General features: G+C 31.0%; 2 protein-coding genes across 2 annotated transcripts; both read left to right on the forward strand.

Moving 5' to 3' along the window:
* The first annotated feature begins 12008 nt into the window (after nucleotides 1-12008).
* On the forward strand, nucleotides 12009-14050 carry LOC129296004 (amino acid transporter AVT3C-like). Its single transcript, XM_054934602.1, has one exon. It carries the CDS (start codon nucleotides 12334-12336, stop codon nucleotides 13603-13605), a length of 1272 nt encoding a protein of 423 aa, XP_054790577.1. The 5' UTR covers nucleotides 12009-12333; the 3' UTR covers nucleotides 13606-14050.
* Nucleotides 14051-14610: 560 nt separating this feature from the next.
* On the forward strand, nucleotides 14611-18841 carry LOC129296005 (uncharacterized). The gene is made up of 4 exons (XM_054934603.1): nucleotides 14611-15078; nucleotides 16392-17177; nucleotides 18058-18105; nucleotides 18182-18841. The coding sequence occupies exons 1-4, from the start codon at nucleotides 14896-14898 to the stop codon at nucleotides 18425-18427; spliced, it is 1263 nt and encodes a 420-aa protein (XP_054790578.1). The 5' UTR covers nucleotides 14611-14895; the 3' UTR covers nucleotides 18428-18841.
* The last annotated feature ends 4461 nt before the right edge of the window (nucleotides 18842-23302 follow it).

Here is a 23302-nt window from a genome sequence, read left to right on the forward strand (position 1 = left end):
AAGTAGACATATGTATTTTCTTCAAATTAATAACGTTACACGTATGTAGTACTATACTTTATGATACATGAAACATATTTTCGCAAATGTATTGTTGGGCCTCTTTTTTTTTTTAAGAGAAAAAACGCTTCATGATAGGAATGTCAGTGATAAGGGCCTGGGCTGTTGTAAGCTAGCTGTTTTGACAATTGTCCCAGATGTGACATGTTTGGACCGAGCCTGCAAGCTATCCATCACATTAATTATTTTATCATTTTTTCGCTGTGTTTATAATGATGCGGAGAAGGGAATTATTTATTTATTTATTTATATTCTGTTTCTATTATTATTTAATTAAACTCAAGTAAGATTTTTTAAAAAGCATAACTTAACTAATTCATTATTTATACTGTGGTTTGAAGGAAGTACGAAATAATAATTTTAAAATAAATAAATAAATGTTGATTATATTTTTACATAAAAGAAATAAATTTTTTATTAAAATAAATTATAATTCATAGAATGTGTAACAGCTCTCCGCTCACCCCGCCTACCCGAGGTCTTTTGCGGCGCTGGACACTCTCCCCCCAGGCCCCACAACAGGGCGACCCCACCCCTTACGGTGAGCATCGGGAGACAAAGGCTTCCCCGCAGTAGTGTGCGGATTATTCCCCTTGCGGAGAGCCTCCCCAGACTCGAACCCACAACCTCTCCTACGTAGCGAATGTTGAGGCAGAGTCTGGTACCATTCAGCGCCGCAAAAGACCTCGGGTAGGTGGGGTGAGCGGAGGGCTGTTACATTATGTAACACCCTCAAATTTACAAACCGATTTTTCGCAAATTATTAATTCAACAAATCATTTTTTTTCATTGAACCCTTATCATACCCTTATCATGGTAGAAAAATTTCTACCATGATACATCCAAGACAATATACCACAGGTCTTAAAATATCTCAAAAAACAATTAGAACCATGAGGGACAGACATGATCCTCATAGCATGTTATTCAAATTAGGTTATGAATCAAAAGGGATAGACATAATTCTCTTGGACATATAAATGCATTTAATAAAAAGGATTAGAGTTTACATGCTCCATAGACAAGATATGTCCTAAGTTGGCACAAGATACATTGTATAATCCAAAATAAGAGGCAACGTAAAAGATGGTGTCTTATACACCATAATTACACCTCTGGTGCTTTCTCGGCCGGATTCGCTCCTGTAAAAATATTAACCACGGGGAATGAGACTTAAAAGTCCCAGTAACCAAAAATTAATATGTAATGATGCATGCGGATGTAACTAATCATGCGATTGCTAAGTGGGCACACAAAACATTTAACCGAACAATATTTTCAAACAAACCGAACAAGTATTTAATTGCATGACTGCACCTTATATCCTCCTTTCACCATGCTCGGTGTAACAGCCCTCCTGGGTCACCACTGCCTCTCCAGGGTCTTTTCCCAGGCGCTGGACAACACACATGTCACCACATGATTGCCGGCTTTAGCTGACTCAATGGTACCAGACTTCGCCTCAACTTCATTAAGGTGGTAGAGGTTGGAGGTTCGAGTCTGGGGAGGTTCCAAAAGACCCCCGTGAGGGTGGGGTGAGGAATACGCTCAGTACCACCTGGGCTAAAGCCGGCAATCATGTGGTGACATGTGTGTTGTCCAGCGCCTGGGAAAAGACCCTGGAGAGGCAGTGGTGACCCAGGAGGGCTGTTACATAAAAGGCGCCTTTTATGTAACAGCACGGAGCCACCCCTTGGGCCTCGACTCGGTACTGGACTCTGGCCCATCACTGGACCAAAGCCGACTTTCCCACAGGTGATACTGTGGTTATTCCTCACCACTGCCTCTCCAGGGTCTTTTGGAACCTCCCTAGACTCGAACCTCCAACCTCTACCACCTTAACAAAGTTGAGGCTAAGTCTGGTACCATTGAGTCAAGTGACCCAATGGTACCAGACTTAGCCTCAACTTTGTTAAGGTGGTAGAGGTTGGAGGTTCGAGTCTGGGGAGGTTCCAAAAGACCCTGGAGAGGCAGTGGTGAGGAATAACCACAGTACCACCTGTGGGAAAGTCGGCTTTGGTCCAGTGATGGGCCAGAGTCCAGTACCGAGTCGAGGCCCAAGGGGTGGCTCCGTGCTGTTACACTCGGACGCCAAATCACCCGGCCAAAGGTGAGTTGGACCAAGCGACACGCCACTCATTGGGTCCAATGAGGGCTTACCACGTGGTAATAATTAACCGAACAGAAATTTTCATTAACACCATACATTAAAATACCCTGACAAGTCATGCATCATTCAAATATCCAAGCAAGAATATATCCGAACAATAATATCTCATCATGATAAACAAAAATAAATTTTTAACCCACTTGGCAATAATTTCAAACAAGTATATAACAGTATTTATTTTCAATAATTCATAGTTTTTCCAAACAACAAGTCAACACATAACCATTCACAAACACACTCATCACAACACATTAATAATGGTTACCTTGTGTCTTGAATAACAAGTTCCCCTTCACAACTCCTTTTTCACCACTATCTTTGTCAATATAATCTACATAATTATTTCACAATACTATATATTAATTTTACATTAAAATAAATAACTCTAATTTAAAGAATTAGAAAGTCTTAGATCTATAATCCATATTAATACTAATTTAAGATTTATGCCTCATTTAACTTCCCAAATTCTTTTTCTAAAATTCTCGTACCCTAATAAACTATTTTTTTTATCCTCAAATCACTTCTAGTATCACAATTTCATCATTCTATATTCTAAAAATTCGTCCAAAAATAAATTAAAAATTTTAAAATTATCTTGAAACCTCAAATCACCTTTTTATAACCTCAAAAATACCTATTCATACTTAAATAAATATTTAATAATCATAGGTTTATCCCTACATCTCAGATTCCACATAAATTCAACCATATAGATCTAGATTTTAACTCAAAAATTCTTAAACATGAGTTTTAACCTCAAGAAAATATTTTATAATATTTATTATATCCCTAAGAATTTTAACCCATATTTTTAATCCATCATATCATCAGATTAACTATCCTATAGAAAAATCCTAATCAAAATATTTACTCTATCTTACAAAATAATCATATCACTAGAAAGCTAATATTATTTAGAAAATAACTATAAAATTAATTTTGTAATTAAATAAATTTTTAAATGCTAATCTAAACAGGAAAGTTAGAACATACCTGAAGAAAAAGAAAATAATCCCCCATTGCGAGAAAACGCCGAGCAACGTGAGAGGAAGAGAGAGAAATAATATAAAAATGGGATTGTGAGTCCTAAAATTATATTAAAAAAAACTATAGGTTTGAATTTAATTATTCAAACCTTTGGGTCAAAAGTTGCAATTTCTTCTAAATTGCATCTTAGCCTCTCATGCTTCCTAATGCACACACCCCTCCTTTTTATACATGAAGGCACCTCTTCTCTTCCCTCATCTAACCAATATGGGACTTAGAAACAACAACCTTCCACCCCCCGTTTTTTTGTTCCTTCTACCTTCTCTTTTTTTTAACACACAAAAAAAAATTTTTATGTATTATATCTTAACTAAATATTGCTTATGTAGTTTTAAATTTAAATTTTTAAATTTATAATTAAATACCTAATCATAATATTATTTTTAAATAACCTCAAATAATATAAATTCCTATTATTATCATTTTTTTCCTCAAAACCTAAATTTCACAATTTTTTTATTATATAAAAAATCAGGATGTTACAGAATGCATGTGGTAATAAGTTTTAAAATAAGTTTTTACTGCATGTGAAATAATAAATTATAAAATGGAACAAGTTATTGTAATGGATTAAATATTTTAAAATAAGATAAGGTATTATTTATATTTTAATATAAGCAAGGCTAAGAAATCCTTAAATAAATAATTAGTTTTTTCTATGTATACTAGATAATAAATTATAAAATAAAATCCATTTAAATTTAAATTTTTGTGCTGATCAAATCCTCTCGAAATAATAAATTATTCTATATATTTTTAAGATGCGTAGGGTAAAATTATAAAATAATTTATTTGATGATAAAAAAAAGAAGTGTATAAAAAAGACTAAACAATTTAATATCGGTGGCAAATTCTAAAATAAAACAAGTTTTTTATACAATAAGGAAGAAACAAATTCTAGAACAAAACACATGATTATAGTTTGGTTGGTTTAAGGGGAGTGGAAGGGAGATAATGAAAAGTTTAATGAGTTCGATTGTAAATAAAATGGAGAAGTGAGATTAAAAGTTTTAATTTATTTTCTTAACACAAACCTGGAGGGCAATTCTATCATTTTATATGATACCAACCAAGCGAGAGAAATGCAACCAGAAAAGAGATTTGAAAAGTATACGTGGCACTCCAAATGACATCCTACATGACGGCTCGTGTGGTAACTGTATTTCAAATGGAAATTCACGAAGCGTTCAATTTCTAATCAATATGCATAGATGTATGCAATAAAGGTTGTCATTCAAGGGAGCTTCCGATTTATTCATTTTATTTTTTATTTTCTAAGTAATTTTATTATTCAAAAGAGAGTCTTCTACGATTTAAGGGATTATATTTATTAAGGAGACTTAAAGGACCATTTAATTATTTTGAATTAGTTAAATGATTTTCTAATTCTGTTAATTTTTTTGTGTATTTAAATTAGAATATTGTTTAGCTATTAAATTAAGCGAATTATTTTTATTTTATCATTTGTTTTGTTTTTTTAGTTGGGTGCCAATTAAGTAGCCATTGTGGGCTCAACTATTATAGCAGGATTATTCTTTACTTGTTTAAAGGCTCATATTGTAAACTATTTTGGGAAGAAGAGAATTGAATAAAAATTGATTTTTTTTGTAAGTTGATTACTTATGGGCTGTGTTCATGGTTGAATACAAGAGTTCTGTGAAAATATTGGTTTTCTCTTGCGGTGCCATGTTTATAATATGGCATCTAAGGACGAGTCTTCTTAGAGTTTTAATTCATTGATCAATAATCTTTTTCCACTTTCAGTGGGTGCGACTTTTGACTATATCTTGGGATCTTTAAACAAATTCTTAGAGGATCTACATCATGTTTTGTCTTTTTTCTTTTACATGTCTTCTCTATTAAAATTTTATAATACTATTTTTCTATCCTTTTTTTAAAATTGAAGTCATTACAGTATCTCTTCCATTCTATCCATATCCCTTAAATGAATTAATGTCCCGTTCAGTGTAACATCTAGTTATTTATTTATATTCTGTTTCTATTATTATTTAACATTTTAAATTCAAATAAGATTTTCTTAATTCGTTGTTAACCGGATTTTAAATTAATTATTTTATTTTTAATCCAATTTCATACGCAGCAGGCACACGTTTCTTGCGCGCGTTCTTTATGTAGTTTACAGTGCAACACTGCAACCACACAATACGCAAATCGTTAAACGACGTGCCCTTATCTTGTTTTTTATTTGGGATGATGATTAGTAAACGACATGGGCAATGATCTGGACAAAGCAAAGCTGTGGTGTGAATGGGCAAAGCGACAAGTGGGTTGTCACGTCAGCGCGTCTAACATAAAATTATAATTTTTAAGAAAGACCACGCATCTGGATCCACACATGAACATGATACACCATGCATTAGATACGTAGTCATAAAACTAATTTTATTACTCAATTCAAAATTTCATTTTAGATAATTCATAGTCAAATATTCAATTACGTCACCAAAAGTTGGATCACATAATATCTTACAAACATTTTTCACAATTTAAGCCACTCATTTAATTGTTTTAAATATTAGTAGTAGATATTATGCCTTCTATATCAATTATAAAATATTTTTAAAAGAGTTTTTTCATTCTAAAATATAAAATATTTTGAGTAGATTAAAATTTTATTAAATATAATAATTTTAACATTACTCTTTCTCTCTCTATAATTAATTTTCATCTCTTCTATTTTTAATATATTAAATGATGGATATTTTTTAAATTTTATATTTTATTTTAGAAAGATAATATTTTTAAATATATTTAATAAAATTTATTAATATATAAAATTTTATTTAAAAATACTTTATAATTTAAAATAAAAGGAATAATAAATACTAAATAGTAGATGGAAAAACTACATGACTTATTGACTTATACATAATACCTTTCTGTGTAAATTTTATATTTTATATTAATAATTATCTCCTAAAATTTATTTACTTTTTCCTCATATATCGCAATGAAAACGGAGTCGTTGGCAACCAACTTGAGATATCTTATCCCCAAAAAATAATAGAAATGAATTCGCGAAAGAGACATTGATTCAATCGCTCTAGGGCGAATTATTTGGACGATTCTTCGGTGAGTTTGATATTTATAGCTTACACAAAAAATAAAAAAAATTAATCTTTTAATCCGTTATTTTTTATTTATTTTTAACTCAATCTCTCAATTATAACTTACTATAATTTAATTTTTTAATTTTTGATCCGCTTATAACTTAATCATTCAATTTTTATCTTATTTATCATTTAGTTCTTCAACTTTTGTTAGCTCTTTTTTTTTTGTTAACTTAGATTTCACATCAAAAAACAAGAAGATGATATTTTAGAGCAATATATGAGTATTTATTTTATCTTTCTTATTTGATAAGGATGATTCTTAAAAAAATTTGAAAAATGAGGATTAAGTTATAAAGAAATCAAAGTTGAGGGATTGAGTCATAATTAAATGATTAAGTTATAAATGAATTAAAAGTTAATTAAAAAATTAATTTTTTAAAAAAATATTTAAAGATTGTGGGCAAATTGGGCCATGCATATGTATGGCATGAAATCTAAATATAAATAACAGTACTACTTGTTAAAAATATGAATACGAAATAGCATATGATTATAACACATTTTTTTTTATATTGTCCAGGATATTCTTACAGCTGACAGCCGTGAGATTAATCCTCAAGAGATTTGAGCACCATGATTATAACACTTTTGAAATCAATGTCAGTATTGATATTGGATCTTACTTTATAAATGCCAATAGTAATTATATTGAATTAAATGAAAGGAACTTAGTTTACCTGCTCTGTCAATTAAACAAGGGCTTATATTTAAGCTCAATTTAAAATTCGGATGCGAGAACTACACGAAAACAAGGATGAAAAGAGAGTAAAATTAAGACTAGATTGATAATTAAAAGAGACAAAATATTGGGAAGATATGGAAACTTTCGATGGAAAGTAAGAAACAATACACCATTTATCCATAGATTCCATTATATTCGATGGTTGAGAAGGGATTTATTAAGACTTGTATTTAGCGGTGAATGAAATAAAATCTTTATCCCATCCTGGCAAAGTGTTTCGCGATTTTAAGAGTAAACGGATGTGACCTTTTTTGTTAACAAAAAAAAAAACGAAGATAACAGTTAAGATTCAAGAGATTGACTTAAGAACAGTTAGATCCCTAGCATAATTTTTAAAAAATAAAGTGTAAATATTTATATTCAAGAGTTAATGTGTATTTTTATTTGTGAATTTTTTTTTTTAAAAACACTGAATACTGATAAGTTAGGAAATTTTATTTTTAAATTATTTTTTTACGAGCAAATAATCTCTTTTATTAGTTAACCGTTAATTTTTTTTTACTATTAACGTGCATATGTATGAAACTCACATATAATAATAGGGAAGGCTTTAATTATATCTTTTGATATTAATTTACTTCCAAACTCTTTTTTTAAGAGTATTGAGTATCAAGGTTGTTAAACTCACAAATTTAAATAAAATTATGATAGGAATGTAAACTCATATCACAAACTCAAATCGTAAACTCATAAAAGTTTACTTCTATTGATAAATAACCATTAAAATATAATTATAATTTAATTTAAATATATTAAAAATATAAATTATTGAAATTAAATTCATCTATATTCCTAATTATCATATACGAGATATCAAAATTTTAAAACATGGGAACTTTTTTTTGGTATTTTTGTCTTCTTTTTTTATTATTATTAGTTTTTGCATGTCAAGTTTTTTTTTTTTTTAAATTAGGTCTTATAACTTTTATGAACTAAATTCTTTATAGTATATACTTAACTTGCTCAACTCAAAAAAAAATGACGAGCTTAACAAATTTAATTAAGCTTGCATCTAGTCTAAATTTATAAATTAGTTAACACGATTTTATAAGTTAAAAATATAAAAATGATAAACTCAAAAGTAAATTTATGAATTTAACCAAGTTTGTATTTAATTTGAGTTTATGAGTTAGTTAACATGATTTTGTAAAGTGAAAATGTAAAAATGTTAAACTCATAATGTTAACTTGAGAGTTTCACAACTATGCTCAAATTAGCTTTATCTTAAATTTATAGATGATTTCTCTTTTATATATATATATATATATATATTGATCTCCAAGCTTATCTTCAAGATAATACCCAAATCATTACATTTTAGTGCATATCAAAACTTATCTATAGTTTTAATATTAGTTGTGTTCTTTAAATTTTTAGGCCATTCTTTATAATTTTTTTGGTCAATTAACAATCTTCCTTTAAAATACTGCACTGCTCAAATTTAATACTGTCTATATGCACCATGCAACAGTGTTAACTATAAAATAAAAAATATAACAAATCAAGACCAATAATTTGCTAACAAAAATATTTATTTAAAAGATATCACTTATTCAATTAATGTGTTACAAAAAATTACTTAACAAGATAATAATGGAGAGATGAGATGAAAAAAATCTCTTTATTAATTTGAAGATTTATTTTTTTTATTTTAATACAAAATGTCAAAATATAAAAAATATTAAAATATTAAATTGAATGGTGTAGTATTTCAAAGAATATTTTAATTTGATAAAAAAAATTATAGAGAATGACATAAAAAAACTTAAAGCATTCAATCAATATTAAAAATATGATTGATATATAAAAATATTAAAAGTCATTTATAAATTTTTAAAAAGCTAATTTAAGCTGTTAATATTTAAAAATAATTTATAAATTTTGAATTAATATTTATCAATAATAATATTTTAATTATTAAATATTAAGATAATATTTTGATAATATTTATTAAATTTTATTTTAATAAGATTTCAAAACATCCAACGCTTATAAAAAAAGATTATAAAGTACTCCATGCTCTTGAAAAAAATAATTTAAAGATTAATCAGTATCAAAAGACATTGTCAGTCTTGTCATAATAAGTAGGCCCCATGTGCATGCCACATTAGCAAAAAATGAAAAAATTAACAGTCAACTAACAAAAAAAAATTTCTCCTTGAAGACATAATTCAGGGGTAAAATTGTCAAACTTATCAGTATAGGGTACTCATTGCTCCTAAAAAAAAATTGTGAGATAAAAATATATTTTAACCCTATATTCAAACAATTACAACACAAGTAGAAATCTCAATTGCAAATTAAAAGTTACATTTAAAACACAAATATTTTATTTATAATTGAAACTCTTAAATTTATAATTCTTTAAATTGATATTTATAACTTGTTTTTCAAAAAATTATGCAAGAACCTAACTTATCACTAAACCTAAAGCCATTCACTCTTTCCCCCTTTTCTACCAGCTTGTCATTCTCAATGTACAAGCCTGAGACGTTACTCATACTTTATAAATAATGTACTTCTGAGAATAAATAATTTTCTACGTATCCGGCAATTTTATTGAAATATTACAAATATTTTGAATCTATAATTTTAAGAACCCTTGTGATGACTTTGAAAAGTATTAGTAGCAGTAGTAGTTTGAAAGCACAGTGCTAACTCTGTTTTGCGGAAGTTTTATAACTTTGAAAGTCTTTTAAGCGTCATTGATAATTTATGTCAATTTCTTAAAAAAAAAAAAAACAAATCAAGGGGCCAATGAAGATGGTAGAGAATACACTTTGCGAAGATTCTCTGGAATCAATTGGGAGAGAAGTCTTTTTCTTTTTCAATTTGAATTTGTCTTTAAAGTGTCTGAAGCTCCTGAACGTTTGAATTCTTCATCGTCTAATTGTCTCGAAAATAATTTATTTGTTTTAAAATTAAGAAAAAAATATAATATTTAATCCTTATAATTTTATCAAATTTATTTTTAGTTCTTATATTTTTTTAATATTTTAGTCTCTATAATTTTAAAAAGATTAAGTGATCTTTATTTTCTTCTCCTATAGTTTTCTTTTTTTTAATGGGTTTAGTTTTTATAGAATTGAAAATAACTAAAAAATTATAGGAATTAAAAAAAGCCCGATAAAATTAGAGGACTAAAGATTATGTTTTTTTAAAATTAGAGATAAACATTTTATAATGCACCAGAAAAATGTGCTGGATTCTTTTTTTTTCAAAAAAAAAAGAAAAGCAAGATGGATGGTGTTCCCCAAAAGTATTGCAAAGCATCATGATACTCCCTCTATTTTAATTATAGGACATTTTATATAAAATTTCACATATCAATACATTTTATTAAATATAACTAATAATTTTATCTTTTAAAATAAAAATATAAATTTTTTAAAATACTCATAATTTAATATATTAAAAAGAGAAGGAACGGAAATTAATTATAGAAAGAGGAAGGATAATATTATAATTAGTATATTTAATAAAACTTTAATTTATTTAAAGTGTCTTATATTTTAAGATAAAATTTTTTAAAAAATATATTATAATTTAAAATGAATGGAGCATTATTATCTGTATTATACTATTAAGAAAAATTACAACAACTCGCTGATTTTAAAATTACACTGACTATTGATTCTTCAGAAATCAGAAGTAGAAATTCACAATTCACGATTCTGACATAGAATTACAAATAAATTAATGTGTGTGGCTGTGTGACTATGCCTGTGCGCGCAATAAATATGAGAAATCGTCATTATCATAATAAAAAAATCAAGATTTTAAATACATTTAAATAAAAAATTAATTATTTGATCAATGTATTTTTAATTCATTAGAAATTCAGTCCTTAAAACTTAATGTAGTCTTCAAATTTGACTTTGCGCAATCTAATTCTTATAATGTTAAATCTATTAAAATTCAGTCTTTAAAAACTTGACTATTGCACTAGGCCACATAATTCATGTTAATCAAGATAAATTCACGTTTTTAGATTTTAGATGAGTTGATATAAGATTTAACCAGATTCAAACATGCAAATGCAAAACCGTAAAATAGTGATTTTAACAACATTTGGTCCAGTGGCCATTAATTTACTATAACATTGTAGGGGTTATTATGTAATGAAACGGAACAGAGTGTAATAATTAAAATGAAACACTTTATTATTTGAGAATTTTATGCTGATAATTAATAATTTTGTTTTTAATTGTTATTTAAAAATTATTAGATTTCAATGCGTTATAATTATGTTCTTACACTTTTAAAATGAAGGAACATGAAAAATTGAGAGAGACTGTGATAATTTAATAAAAGTATTTTTTTTATTAAATCATTTCATCATTGATCTCACAAATTAGAGATCACAAAAAATAGATTTAAGATAGTTTGAAAGGCTATTTTAAGCTATTATTTTTTTTGGTAAAAAGGTTATCTTAAATTATCATACTTTTTTTTAAAAAAAATTCTAAACAGTGGTATAATATTTTTAGCATCTTGTTAATAAAAAAACCAAATTTTCATGTAATAAAAAAATTGGAAAATTTACCATTCAAACTTCCATATTTACTCTTCAGAGATTTTCATTTTACATTAATATTTTTACAAAGTAAAGTGTATGATGGGGAAATTCACGTCACTTCTGTCACGTATCAGCAGGCAATTTATTTGTTCATAATTTTATAATTTATAATATTTGATTTTTTTTTTTAACTCATTGACAACTTGTCGACAACTTGATATTACTAATTATTAAATATATCACAAACACGTGGCCAATATATATATATATATATATAAAATAAATAAATGTTGATCAAAGTATCTTCTCGTTTACTGCTTCGCTCAACGATTCATCGAACTTGTTAAATTTAGCCCACCATCCAACTTCGTATTGGCTTCCTCCTATCTGGAGCGTGATCATCATATCACGTTCCTCACGAGATTTCCTCTCATCCCAATCTTCAGCTTTTTTGCCTTCCTCTCCTCCAACCACGATCATCTCTCTGTTTGTTAGCTGCTCACTGTACGATTCCGAATTCCATTCTTCTTCTTGTTTTTTTTTTTTTTTGCCCCTTTTCCTTCTACAGATTTACCATTCATTCTCTCAGTATTGGACATTGAAAATCAAAAGCAGCCATTCATAGATTTTCAACAATACAACCCAGAAATCCAGTCCAATGGGGTTTGAGAATCAAGCAAGTTCATCGTCCTACTCTTTGCCACCATACCCTCGAGAAGATACTCCTCTTCTCACGAAATCGCCTCCTCTTTCCACCAACTTCAAGACCTTCGCCAACATCTTCATCGCCATTGTAGGTGCTGGAGTCCTTGGTCTGCCCTATTGCTTCAAGCGAACGGGATGGGTCACGGGCTTACTCATGATCTTCGCCGTTGCCTTTCTCACCTATCACTGTATGATGCTCCTGGTCTACACTCGCCGTAAGCTCGAATCGATCACTGGTTTCTCCAAAATCAACTCCTTCGGCGATCTAGGCTTCGCCATCTGTGGTCCCATCGGCAGATTCTCCGTCGACGCCATGATCGTTCTTTCTCAAGCTGGGTTCTGCGTGAGCTACCTGATCTTCATTTCCAACACCCTAGCACATCTAGTTAACCATAGCACACAAACATCCCCCTTTTTAAGTTTATCCCCGAAAGTCCTATTTCTCTGGGGTTGCTTTCCGTTTCAGTTAGGGTTGAATTCAATTCGAACTTTGACCCACTTGGCTCCTTTAAGCATAATCGCTGATGCGGTCGATATAGCAGCGAAGAGTGTAGTTATGGTGGAGGATGTGTTTGTCTTTATGAAGCATAGACCCGCTTTAGAAGCATTTGGGGGTTTCTCTGTCTTTTTCTACGGTGTTGGTGTAGCAGTCTATGCTTTTGAAGGAATTGGGATGATTTTGCCGTTGGAATCAGAGGCTAAAGACAAAGAGAAATTTGGAAGAGTCTTAGGTTTGGGCATGACGGTGATTTCTCTTCTGTTTGGAGCATTTGGTGCTCTTGGTTACTTTGCTTTCGGGAATGAAACCAAAGATATCATCACCACCAATCTGGGACAAGGACTAGTGAGCACTCTGGTTCAATTAGGACTCTGTATCAACCTGTTCTTCACTTTTCCATTGATGATGAACCCTGTGTATGAAGTTGTGGAAAGAAGGCTGTGTGATTCTAGGTACTGCTTGTGGCTGAGGTGGTTGATGGTGTTAGGGGTCAGCTTGGTGGCACTTTTGGTGCCAAATTTTGCAGATTTTCTTTCACTAGTAGGAAGCAGTGTGTGTGTTGTGCTGAGCTTTGTATTGCCTGCAATGTTCTATTATTTAGCGTTCAAGGAAGAGTTGGGTTGGAGATCTATGATTTGTAATGGTGCAATTGTGGTTTTTGGATTCATTGTGGCAGTCTCAGGAACTTGGTCTTCTTTGGCGGAGATTTTTGCGCCTAAGGCTTAATTGGGCTGAAAACATATCACTTTGCAGTTTGATATTTATAACTATTAACCCACAACAGGCCGTGAAGTTGGGTTTGGATTTACAGGAGTTTTCAGTCCTGTCCTCTTTAGATTCTCAGCTGTTCTGTTCACAACCAATCCAATGGACGATTTCCCTCAAGTCTTGTTGGGATTCAATTCCATACGAGAGTTTCAGTCGTGTCTAGTCAATGTATTCCATCCCTTTATACAATCGAAGGGAGGGTTTCAGTGTTGTTTAGAGTCCAAACAAGTTTCAGTCTGGTCTAGTATGAAATCCCAGCCCTTAATACCATCTAAGGGAGGATTTTAGTCTTGTCTGAGATTCCATACAATTCAAAGGGATCACATGAGCTGGATAGTAGATGTTGTTGTGAACTAGTAATTGTTGAATCATGAAATAAAAGGTTGATGATGTCCCAAAGCCAGTGACGACTATTATTTTTTTAATCTTTGATTCTCTTATAACCCCCCCCCCCTTTTTTCCGAACTAGAAGAAATAGACAATCATAGCATTCAAAGCGAGTCTTCTCTCATGAAAATAAAGGTCGTAGAATGTCTCAGTCAGCAATAGTTAGCATTTCCCTGCTTAAGATAATTTCAAAGGGAAAATTCAGGTCAGAAGATTTTTCAAAGGGGGAAAACAATTCATAACATTTCTTTGAATAATTCATCCTAAGTAACTTGTTTTCGAAAAACAAGTAATCATAAATTCTTCTTACTATAATTGATTTTTGGTCAAGAGCTAAATATTTTCATCCTAAAACTTGTGAAAAACAATAAAGAACAAATTGATCCACTACATAAGATGGGTCATCAGAGGTTAAGAACAAATCTTGGCTAATAATCGCCATCATGCGTGTTAATAAATACAAGTAGGTATGAAACAAAAGGAGCAGACACGGCATATGTGGAATTTGTTGGGCACAGGGCTATAACTGTAAAGATACACGTACCCAGGTGAGATTTGAAAATAGGTATGTACGGTAAATGTAAGACCCACATTCAGACACAAGACAAAGAAGCGAAGAAGGAAGGAAGGTGGAGAAAAAAGTGGAAAGATTGAAGAGCTTCTCTTGTCACGCCTCACAAATATTGGCACTTTTCTCTCTTTCCTTCTTTATTTCCTTTTCCCCAAATCAAAGCTTCAAATTTGGTCAAGTCCTAGAAATCCTACGTCCAGGCAATTTCAATCAACAGTCAAATCATTTCTTAATTCGATTCAGATCAGACTCTTTTTACGGATAATTTACAAGAAAACTTTTGAAAAGAGATGTCTTGCTCGTCGTCATCAGGGTCCGAGGAAGAGGATGAGGGCTTCGATTCCTACAGAAAGGGAGGGTACCACGCCGTCAGGGTTGGCGATCAGTTCGCCGGTGGGAGGTACATAGCACAGAGAAAGCTGGGCTGGGGTCAGTTTTCTACCGTCTGGCTCGCATTCGATACTCGCAATTCTGTATGTTTGATCCTCGCTTTTCTATTCCCCGCTGTATTTTCTGAATTTCGTATCCTACTAATAGTTTCTTCAGAGAGAGGTATTGTGTATGTTTGTTCCTACTAATAGTCGCTTGTCCTTCATCTTTTGATTGGTTTGGCGTATGATTCGTGTCCCAGATGTGAAACTTCACTATTTCTGTTGATGCAATCTGTTTTGAATCTATAGGAGTAGAGTGATGAATAATTTTGTTGCTGATGCATATGTATTCTTATTTAGGCAGAGGCAATAAATTGATTTTTTTTTTTTTTTTGGGTTTCCCAATGGTGAAGGTTCCTAGATCTTCCTTTGACATTTCTTCCACCGACACTGTATTGATCCATATTCCAACATCTGCAGTTATTTTGTTTTGATCTGTAATAGATTTTATTTTTGCATTTTCTTTTCTCTCTGCGTCTGTGTTTTGATTTTCCATTACCGTAGCTTTTAAGCATTTTATATATTTCTTTTTCTATCTTATTTATATCATTCTATTGAACGAATCGAACGTAGATTAATTGGTTTTGGGATGGAAATATGGATAACTGGCAGATCTTGTTTTCATCTAGTGACTCTACTGTACCTTCTTTCTCAACTGGTGTATGTAGTTGTCAACATGTCTCACAAGAACACAAATTTTGCTTGTTGGAATACTAAAAATGGCCGATGGTCATCATAAATGCAGTCACCTGGTTTTGCTGTCTGCATGTTAGCTTCTCACATTACATGCTGATGCTAATGGATCTGGATCCTTTGCTGCTTTGCTGCAGCAGCAGATCTGGGTGGCAGCAGAAGATCCATGTCCAACGGTTATAGAGTATTTATTTGTGCTATGCTTCAGTCTAAAATTGATGCTTGAGTCTTCAGTACCTATATTCACCAAAATGTCGATCTGAATTCTTATTTGGATTAGGCAAAACAGAGTGTTTAGAGGCTTTAAAACGAACAATCACCAGGGTCATGGATTTACAACTTTTGCTACCTCAGGCCACTTTATTTGATGTAGAACTTGCATCGATGCTTGAATTTGGCATTGATCCAGGTGGGATGGGTCCTCTGTCATGCACGATCCCTCATGCACTAGTGCAGGAGTTATGGCCAAGCGTTGTCCTTTATCCATGATCTTTCTTCATGTATCCATGTTCAAATAAAACATCTTCTATAGTGGCCAAACACATATGCATGTACTATCATTGATTTTGCCACCAGCCAGTGGTCCTGTTAAGTTTATTTTATTTGGTGGACCTTTATTGCTTACATCAAATATATTCTAATGTGAACTTTGTGGTTTTCAGACATATGTTGCCCTCAAAATTCAGAAAAGTGCAGCCCAGTTTGCCGATGCTGCCCTTCATGAGATAAATGTTCTTTCATCCATTGCTGAGGGCGACCCTTCAAATTCAAAGTGTGTTGTCCAATTGATCGACCACTTTAAGCACTCAGGCCCAAATGGGCAGCACCATTGCATGGTCCTTGAGATGCTTGGTGATAGCTTGCTTCGTCTGATCAGATATAGACATTACAAAGGCCTCCCAATGAATAAACTTAGAGAAATTTGTAAATGCATTTTGATTGGTTTGGATTACTTGCATAGAGAACTTGGAATAATCCACTCAGACCTAAAGCCTGAAAATGTCCTTCTCTTATCCACCATTGATCCTGCTAAAGACCCTCTTAGATCTGGACAAAGCCCGATTCTGGAGAGGCCTGAGGGAAGCATGAATGTCGGATTTTCAAGTGTCATTGAGAAAAAGCTAAAAAGGAGAGCAAGAAGGGCAGTTGCTAAAATATCAGGAAGAACTTCATCATTGGGAGAAGCTGGAGTGGTTCCAAAACCCGACAGAAATGTTGATGGAGTTGATGTGCAATGCAAGATAGTCGATTTTGGAAATGCATGCTGGGCAGATAAGCCATTTGCAGAAGAAATCCAGACAAGGCAGTATAGAGCTCCTGAAGTTATATTGCAGGCTGGGTATTCGTTCTCTGTTGACATGTGGTCTTTTGCTTGCATTGCTTTTGAGCTCGCCACGGGTGATATGATGTTTACTCCCAAGTCTGGACAAGGTTTTAGTGAGGATGAGGTATGATGGTTTGCACTTTCTAGTTTAGTAGAAATATTATCTCCCTATTTCATGCATGAGTAAAATTATGATATTGTTTGTGCATGGGCTGATCGGTTCCTTAGACTTGCTTACTGCAATATAGAAGTATCTGGGTTCACTAATTTTGAGAGTTGAATAGAAATTTTATGCTCATATGTTCATACAAGAGGAAAAACTTCTTGATGAATTGAGAATAGCTCTGTATGGACTTCAAACCAGTGGAGTCTCATTACTTAATCACATCTAAAATGATTTAATAGATGTTATTAATTAGAACATGATGGGCATCCAAGTGGAGTGGGGGACCCTTCTCTGAAGATAGCTATCAAGGTGGTTGAACCATCCTACTTAATCCCATAGAGCATCCCATACTATTTAATAGGGGATTATGCATCTCATATTTACCTTGGTCTCCATCAATTGGCTGCCTTTGTAGATTCAATGTCATGAGGGTTTCATTTTTCGATACTTCACTCAACTTTCTCAGTAATCAGAACTCCCTATAGATGACCCTTTCTTGAGCTGTCAATTACTAGTTTAATACCAATTGATAGACCCTCAAGTGGACTTCCAACTAGCTACTAAGGTGGGAGAACTAACCCACTTAACTACCTAATGAGCATCTTATACTGCCCCATACCCCATGTGGAATCGAACATCAGCATACTACTCTAGTCTCCATCCAAACACTTCATGAAATGTTGGTTGGAGTCATACTGAAATTTTCCTCTGATGTCTGTATTATTCTTTGATTTGTTCAGAAAAGAGAAGGGAAGAGTTATTGTCAAATTCTTAGTTTAAGTGGTAAATTAAACGTTGGTTTTGATTGCATTAATGCTGTGCATTGTGTTGACGTCAGGACCACCTTGCCCTGATGATGGAACTCCTTGGAAAGATGCCCCGGAAGGTGAATGTTCATATTTCTACTCTCTTAGCATAGTTCTTGAAGTTATTGTGGCATTCCTAATGCTTGTGGGATGCAGGTTGCCGTTAGTGGAGCAAAATCCAGGGATTTCTTTGACAGGCATGGGGATCTAAAAAGAATTAGGAGGCTGAAATTCTGGCCACTTGACAAATTTTTGATTGATAAATACAAGTTTTCAGAGAGTGATGCTCGTGAGTTTTCAGAATTTATTTGCCCCCTTCTGGATTTTTCACCAGAGAAGCGGCCAACAGCACAACAGTGCTTAGAACACCCTTGGCTTAATGGTCAAGCCAACTCCAAATAATGAGAAATGATTCTAGTTTTTGAAAAGTTGATGGTTGGGATGTTGACAGACTAATGGAAGAAAGTTATTTGACAGAGCCATAGTTACTGCATTTTAAGCTCCTCCTTCCACATATGATGACCTGTTATTGGTTGTGATTCATTTTTTATTTGTTCACGTTGTTATTTTTTATTGGATCAATATACACAAAGATATGTATAGTAGAGAATTTTGTTCCTCTAGAGACGATATGCACGGGAATTTGCGTGTATATTCTTTTTTCTAATAAAGTTATTTTGTATCCAGTATTATTGGATCAAAATCGAATGTTTTGGGGTCCATCTTGTATGTATATGTTCTAGCTACTGGTGACATTCATCCCATTGAAGTTGTAGAAGCTTTGAGGAGAAAGGAGCATGTGCTATTGTGTTGTGAGTACTGTGTCTGACCTAGACATCCATGCGATTTGAGATTTTTTTTAATATTTTTATTTTTACCGCAATTAAAATCAAACAATTTTTGTGTGTTCTGCTTGATTTTATAGGAGAGAAACTCAAGTGGATTGATGAATAATTATCATCATGAATGTTAATGCCAATACAAGTCAATAAGAAGTCACAAGTAATGTATTATTATTATTATTATTATTATTATTTAATGCCAACACAAGTCAATAAGGAGTCACAAGTAATGTATTATTATTATTATTATTATTCTGCTATATCATGAACCCAAGAGGACAAAAGGCATCCCTTTATAGTAATTCAACGGTCAAAAGAGAAGGCAGGCCCCTTTGCCTATGTGGGGTTTTTCTTTTTTTTTGGGTTTGGTATAGCAAAATTTTGGCCAGAAACTTGAAAAGGTTAAAAACACAAAATGAAAGCTCACACCCAAATTGTAAACCAAGCTTTCAGGTCTTATTACATCTTCTTATCTGCACGTGAAGGAAGATGGAAAAATCACATCGAATGAACTGTGGAGGATTTTATTTACTAGTAAGAACCAAATGATTTTAAATTCACTCTGTAGGATCAAGGGATCAAAATACAATTAAATTTTAGTGTGAAAAAATAAAACTATTCCTAATTTTTAAAAAAAAATTCTCTCTATCACCACTTGTCGGAGCTCTGGCGCTAGTCACCAAACCAATTAGAGAGACAAATTAAATTTTTTTACAGGTGGCCAGGGGGTTTGAACCCACATCTCTTTGGCCACCAAAAAAGTAATTAGCCAGTAGGCTAATAATTATTTTTAATTATATAATATAAATTTTTATATATATTTTAAACTTTATTTTTACTTTTCATTCTACTATTTATCAAAAACTTAATGGTTACTTATCATTTTATAAATAGTTACTTCTTAAATTATTAATAAGACTTGTTAAGAAATTTAATATGCACTAATTTTTAAAAATATTTATTTGTTTTTATTACCAAAAATGATAAGTCTTTATTGATAATTTAACAAGTAACCATTTTGTGAAATAATAAGTTCTATTACTAACTTTAAAAATTTCTTTTAATAAGTTGACAAGAAAATTTAGTACAATAAGAAGTTTATATAAGTTATTGACATGTAAGTTTTTGTAATAAAAATAAGTAAACATTTATAAAAATTACTTCATATTAAATTTCTTTAACAAATCTCCATTATTAATTTAATAAGTAACTATTTGTCAAGTGACAAGTCCCATTACTAGTTTTAAAAAATTCTCTTAATAATTTGACAAGTAAATTTTAACAAAATAAAAACATAAGCTTTTGACATGTGAACTTTTAGTAATAAAAAAGAGTAAATATTTATAAAAATTAGTGCATATTAAATTTTTTTAACTAGTCTCATTAGTAATTTAATAAATAGCTATTTGCAAAATGATAAGCAACTATTAAATTCTTGACAAATATTGGTATGAAAAGTGAAAACAAAGTGAAAAATATATCAAGATTTGCATTGTACATGTAACAAGTTCATATTGATACGTCAAAAGTTTACATGAACTTATCATTTTACTAAAATTTACTTGTCAAATTATTAAGAAAAATTTTTAAAGTTAGTAATGAGACTTATTATTTCACAAATAGTTACTTGTTACATTAACAATGGGGACCTATTAAAAAAATTAACATGGAGTGGTTTTTATAAACATTTTTTTATTTTTATTATCAAAAACTTACATGTCAAAAGCTTATATGAACTTGTTAGTTTACTAAAATTTACCTGTCAAATTATTAGGAGAGTTTTTCAAATCCAGTAACAGAACTTGATATTTTATAAATAATTACTTATTAAATTATCAATGAAAACTTGTTTATCGAATTATCAAGAGAAATTTTTAAAGTTAGTAATGAAACTTGTCATTTCACAAATAGTTGCTTGTTAACTTATCAATGAAAACTTGTTAAAAAAATTTAATATGAAGTGATTTTAATAAATGTCTACTTATTTTTATTACTAAAAGTTTACATGTCAAAAGCTTATGTGTATTTATTATTTTGCTAAAATTTACTTGTCAAATAATCAAGAGAAATTTTTGAAGCTAGTAATGAAACTTATCATTTCACAAATAGTTGTTTGATAAATTATCAATAAGGACTTATTAAATAAATTTAATATAGAGTAATTTTTATAAATGTTACCTATTTTTATTGCCAAAAGCTTATATGTTAAAAGCTTATATAAACTTATTATTTTACTAAAATTTACTTATCAAGTTATTAAATTTTTTTTAAATTAGTAATAAAACTTGTTATTTCACAAATAGTTACTTGTTAAATTATTAATGAGAACTTTGTTGGTCAAATTATCAAGATAAATTTTTCAAAACTAGTAATAAAACTTGTCATTTTATAAATAGTTATTTGTTAAATTACAAATGGAGACTTGTCATTTTTAATAATAAAAACAAGCAAACATTTATAAAAATCAATGCATATTAAATTTTTCAACAAGTCTCATTAATAATTTAACAAATATCCATTTATAAAATAACAAGTAATCATTAAACTTCTAATAAGTATTGGTACAAAAAGTAAAAACAAAGTTTAAAATATATATAAAGATTTAAATTACATAATTCAAAAGAATTGATAGCCTAGTGGCTAGTTATCCTTTTGATGGTCAGGAGGAGGATGTGGGTTTAAACTCCCCTTGGCTACCTTAAGAAAAAATTAATTTGTCTTCCACATTAGTCAGGTGACCGGCACTGGAGCTCCAATGGCCAGTGACAATGAAATTTTTTTCTTATAAAATGAGAAATGATTTTATCTTTTCACATTAAAATTTAATTACCCCCGTTTTAAATTATAAGACACTTTTAAAAAAAATCTCACATACTAATAAAGTTCATTAAATACACTTTACAACCTTGCTTTTTCAAGACAAAAATATACTTTCAAAGATACCCTTTATTTAATACTCTATTAATAAAAGAATATTAAAAAGAAAGAATATATGAAAAAAATAATAATAAAAAACATTATTAATGAAACTTTATTTTTATTAAAATATCTTATATTTTAAAACATTAAATCTTTTTTAAAAATGTTTTATAATTTAAAACGTAGAGAATACATTTTAGTTCCTTTGTCTTGCAGAATGAATTTAGAATCATTTAATCCTTAGGGCCTTTAGTGTGATTTTCCCAAGATAGATCCGCGTAACAGACCAACTTATGTAGAAACCACGTAATAGAATACTGAAGGGTTATCAACATCATGTTAACGAATCACATATCCAATGTTCACCACATAATATACCTCTAAGTCTCTTAACATTGCAAGACCATCTATTATTCCCCCAAAAAAAACTGCACAGATGCACGAAAGCATAAAAAATAAAGCAAATACATCCTTAACTTTGAAATTTTTCATGCATCCTCTTCACCAACAGAAGCAGAGGTATCACTCAACACAGCAAATATGATCCTCATAATGAATTCCTTCAATCAATCACCTTTGGCACCTACTTACAATACCATGACAGTATCCTATAGATCTCTGTATCTAACACAATAATTACATCCACAATGCTGAGCACAACTCCATAAGAAAGGTGGAGAATGAGAGTCACCCAAAAAGAAATAGGTACTGCAAAAGGAAACCCAATAACTACTAAGTTGAACAGAGAAGTGAAAATCTTGAGCTCTACTGTGCTTCCTAGTTGCTCTTGCATTGTAAAATAAAACCAGCCACAGTAAGAGAAGTTTCCGGTAAATCTCAGTTAACTCTAATTGAATAGAGATCATAGTTGAATCAAATATTCAGTAATCATTAATACATGCTTCCAACTAAGAAAACTCGTGCCGAGAAACAAATAGGGGTATGCTATCAGATCTCAATTTTCATCTTCATGACCTTGGACTTGTAAATATCTGTTACAGTTACTAGTTTACTAAGAAATAGATTGACGTGCACAATCTTCACTAATAAATAAACTAATAATGCTCCTATTCATTCCATGAGGAAAATACACTGCAGGATATCAGAAGAAAAATATTTATAAGACCAAAAAGAAGAAAAAGAATGTTATGCAATGAATGGAATACAGAAAAATGATATTAGGCAGTTAACTCCCAATCCTAAATGAATTAAACGACTTTTAGCAAGAAGAAACTTTTCTTATTTCAGTTTTCACCTGCTTCTAAATAAATGATCCAACAAAAGAATTTGCAATTTTTTTTTAAGAGAGAAAGAGTATAATCTCTCTCCTCGCTTCTAACTCTTATCATTCTATGTTTGAACACACTAATAATTGTTACTCATAGCATAAGAGAAACTTCTAATCCCTTTCCTCACTGTAGTGAGGTCTTTCAGCACCTCCTTAATCATATGCCAGAAACTCTCAAAAAAGATCTACATTTCATCTATAGTGAGAAGAACACAGCATTGAACTGAA

Source organism: Prosopis cineraria, unplaced genomic scaffold, assembly GCF_029017545.1.
Source record: "Prosopis cineraria cultivar Desert tree isolate PC_DT_omini unplaced genomic scaffold, ASM2901754v1 PC234, whole genome shotgun sequence".
Lineage (NCBI taxonomy): Eukaryota > Viridiplantae > Streptophyta > Magnoliopsida > Fabales > Fabaceae > Prosopis > Prosopis cineraria.

Bases quoted from the DNA above. Each gene is read 5' to 3' on its own strand.
- LOC129296004 (XM_054934602.1), top strand. From the start codon at position 12,334: ATGGGGTTTGAGAATCAAGCAAGTTCATCGTCCTACTCTTTGCCACCA.
- LOC129296005 (XM_054934603.1), top strand. From the start codon at position 14,896: ATGTCTTGCTCGTCGTCATCAGGGTCCGAGGAAGAGGATGAGGGCTTC. The intron at 15,079-16,391 runs GTATGTTTGATC...TGTGGTTTTCAG, and splicing joins CATTCGATACTCGCAATTCT to ACATATGTTGCCCTCAAAAT. The intron at 17,178-18,057 runs GTATGATGGTTT...TGTTGACGTCAG, and splicing joins AAGGTTTTAGTGAGGATGAG to GACCACCTTGCCCTGATGAT.